This window comes from Apaloderma vittatum, unplaced genomic scaffold (genome assembly GCF_000703405.1).
Source record: "Apaloderma vittatum isolate BGI_N311 unplaced genomic scaffold, ASM70340v1 scaffold29148, whole genome shotgun sequence".
Taxonomy (NCBI): Eukaryota; Metazoa; Chordata; class Aves; order Trogoniformes; family Trogonidae; genus Apaloderma; species Apaloderma vittatum.
Window position 1 is genome coordinate 16,210 of NW_009729554.1, and position 3,130 is coordinate 19,339.

Consider the following 3,130-nt stretch of genomic DNA (forward strand, 5'->3'; position numbering starts at 1 on the left):
GGCATTCCTCTCTGAAACCATACCCCAGGAAGGCCTCGGTATTTAGCAATAATCTCAACTCCTGGCTGAACTCTCTGACTGGGAGCACAAGCAAACCCAGTGCCAGAAGCTACTGACTCACACTTTGAGAAGGTACACTGGAGAAAAAGCATCCATGGGAAAAAATGAGAGCAAGGGTAACAGCGTTTCGATCTTACTGTTTACAGAAAAACAGTAGAGTTGCAATCAATCCGAAAAACCCGCCCCAGACAGCAGCCTTGTGGTCACCAGCGAGTGAGAAGTGCGGCACCAACCCACTGCAGGACATCGTACCAGCTTCCCAAGGGCCTGCTCACTTCACCAACACCGTGCTGGGGACGCGACGCTGCAAGCAGGGGTCAGCAGTGCCAGGCCAGCAAATCCGCACTGCTCAGAGTTGGAAAAGCTCCGAAAGCTGATGGCGTTACCGGCATTACTAAGGGCTGTGCAGACGCTGTCAGAACCACAGAGCGGTGGTCCCCGTCTCGGCTCTGGGTGTCCGAGATGACACGCTGCCTCACTGCATCCTTCGGGCTACTTGCGCTGCTGCTGCTTGGCAGATCAAAAACGAGCAGCTCTAACCAAGCAGAGCCTCCAGAAGACACCGAGGCGTCTCTCCAGCTTCCAGCAGCTCAACGTCAGAGGTGTTGCTGAAGAGGCTGGAGCCGGACGAGGCTCACAGGGCTGGCAGTGGAGGTTTAGCTGGCCCTCCTCCCCGCGTCACAGGGCTTTGTGCAGCTCTGCAGTATTTATTCTGGGAGGTCTCGTGCGAAAGCTTAGTTCCTGTCGCTTTTTTTTGCTCTTGAAGCAAGGGAAGAACTGGTGTCAAGTTGTAACTGATGAGTTCTAGGGACAAAACTTAACATTGGGCAAGCCCTGCACCCTAAATCAGCTTTTCCAGGCTGCTTTTCAAATCACTGCTCCATCTTCCTGCCAAGTAAAACACTGCCACCACCAGGGTGGGAACTGTCTCCCAGAGTCCATTCTGGGAGTCGAGATTTGGAAGGAAAAAAAAGTTTCCATCTCCCTTAGATAAAAAAGTTTCCACACTTTTCAGACATTCACAGAGCCTGTCAGCACGGCCGCCTCTGCCTGGCTTCGCTTTTACCTTTGCTCTGTCCCTTTGTTTGCTAGGCACCCACAGATTCATTTTACCCCACGAACACAAGGTGGCCTCAAATCATTAGCACATCCGTTTGCATAAACCAGATACCAGAAAGTGCTGCTTCAAGACCTCTCGAACAGCTCCATCCCCCGCCACCAGCCCTGTCCACTGCCCACCTGAGAAACTACTGATCATTTTACTACAAAGCAAGAGTTAAACTAACACCCACGGACAGTCCCTAAGAGAACAGTAACACGACGAACGAGACTGTTTCCTCTCTCCAAGATGCTATCAAGCTAGAAGAGTGCTCCTCAACTCCCAGTACTCAAGTTGCTCACAGACTGCAAAGTTTCACAGCCCTAAGCGTTTTTGTTGGTGGTTGGTTTTTTTTTTAAAATCAAGTTAGAAACGCTTGTAAAAGCTGGAAAGCTCTCCAAAGAAGTCTATGAAGAGAGGGGGCAAAGCGCTTTCCAAAACTGCTCGGCTGTGCATTAGCCTCCAGCAGAATTAAACGGTAAGTGTGAGCTCTTCCAGCTCAAAAGCCCGTGGAATGAGATGACTAGGGCGCTTTTAAATCCTCTTGTTTCAATCGGTTGCTACACAATCCCAAAAGCGAGAGTCAAGTCGAGTGAGTGCAGCACAGAGCTCAGCAGAGGATGACGGCCACGCAGGCCTCCGCGAGGTGTCTCTCGGGAAGGGCAGTTGTTAGCAAAGATCCCTGCTGCCCACCAAAACCCCGAGCACCGTCTGCAAGTCCCGTTCGTTTAGGAACTTCAGCGTCTCCCCCTGCAGCGAATAAAACACCCAAAGCACCGGGGCTGTTCTCATGGTCCGTCAGAGTGCGGAGCAAGATGATTCCAAGAGCACCGTTTCCCCTTCACTGCTTCGCCATAAACACTGGCACCCCTCCTTGCCACTCTTTCTCTCTCCCCTGGCCTCACCACTTCCAAGAAGTCCTAAACTGGCAGCAGGGCCGATAACAAGGCCGATTTTTTAATATCAGCCTCCCCCATTATCCAGCATATTGGAACACCACAGCCTCAGTAGCTGCATATCTGCCTACAAAGCCATTTTTTTCGTCTTTTACTTCGCACTCCTTGAAGGGCAATATAAATCTCCTGGCTATGACCTGGCAGTTTCAGCTCTGGGCAGCAGGCCACGCAGAAATCCAAAGCTTCCTTTAGCTGCACTGCGCTTCCTTCTTTCTGAATACCTGGAAGCAGCCAGTGCCTACATTTATTAACTCCTGAAAGCAGCTGCCTTCCTCCCACACCGCTAGGCTTAACTCACCTGCTATTTTGATGTTAAGGTTAGCATCCAGAAGTAGATTTTCTGCCTTCAGATCTCTGTGGACTATGTTACGACAGTGACAGAAGTTGACAGCAGCCACGATTTGCTTGAACTTTCGCCGGGCTTCCTTCTCAGCCATGCGGCCGTGGGCCACCAAGTGATCTGCAAGGGGCAAGCGAAGAACAGAGCGGTTATTCCCACAGCGAGCACCACCCCGACCGGGGCTTGCGGTGAGCGACGCGCGGGACGGAGATGGGCACCGAAGTGGGCACCAGGGCGCTTCCCTGGGTCCCAACACCAGGCAGGGTCGCTGCTGAAGCTCCACGGAGAGCGGCTGCGGCACCTCCGGGGAGCGGGCCGGCGGCGTCCTGCTGCCAGCCCAGCCCTTACCCACGCCATCTCCCAGCGAAGGGCTTTCAGATCGTAACCCTCTTTAGAGGCCAGCTGGAAAACACGAACCATTTTGGGAAACGCGGAAAGGTTTGAAAATCTTTTTCGATATAAAAATGAAACCCAAACACTTTTCCGACCTCTTCCTTCAGGCAAACACACTCGTACCACACACCCTCAACAGCGAGCGGTGCAGACTTGCGGCTGCCCCACGCCAGCCCCTCTGCCCTGTGAGCTTGCCTCTACTACAGAACCCGAGTACTCAAACATATTTCGTTGAAAAGCCATACTCGAAGTCAAAGGTAGTATTTGCTGCCAACCAGGCTT

At 52.5% G+C, this 3,130-nt stretch overlaps 1 protein-coding gene across 1 annotated transcript in view; it reads right to left on the bottom strand.

Annotated features, from left to right (window-relative positions):
- SIK3 (SIK family kinase 3) overlaps nucleotides 1-2,567 on the bottom strand; it is a gene marked incomplete at its 3' end in the record, with an annotated part of 18,769 nt that extends 16,202 nt beyond the window's left edge. Inside the window, exon 1 of the mRNA XM_009874495.1 lies at nucleotides 2,414-2,567. Coding sequence (XP_009872797.1) covers nucleotides 2,414-2,552 — 139 coding nt within the window. The remainder of the gene's footprint in view (nucleotides 1-2,413) is intronic.
- Between the last annotated feature and the right edge of the window lie 563 nt (nucleotides 2,568-3,130).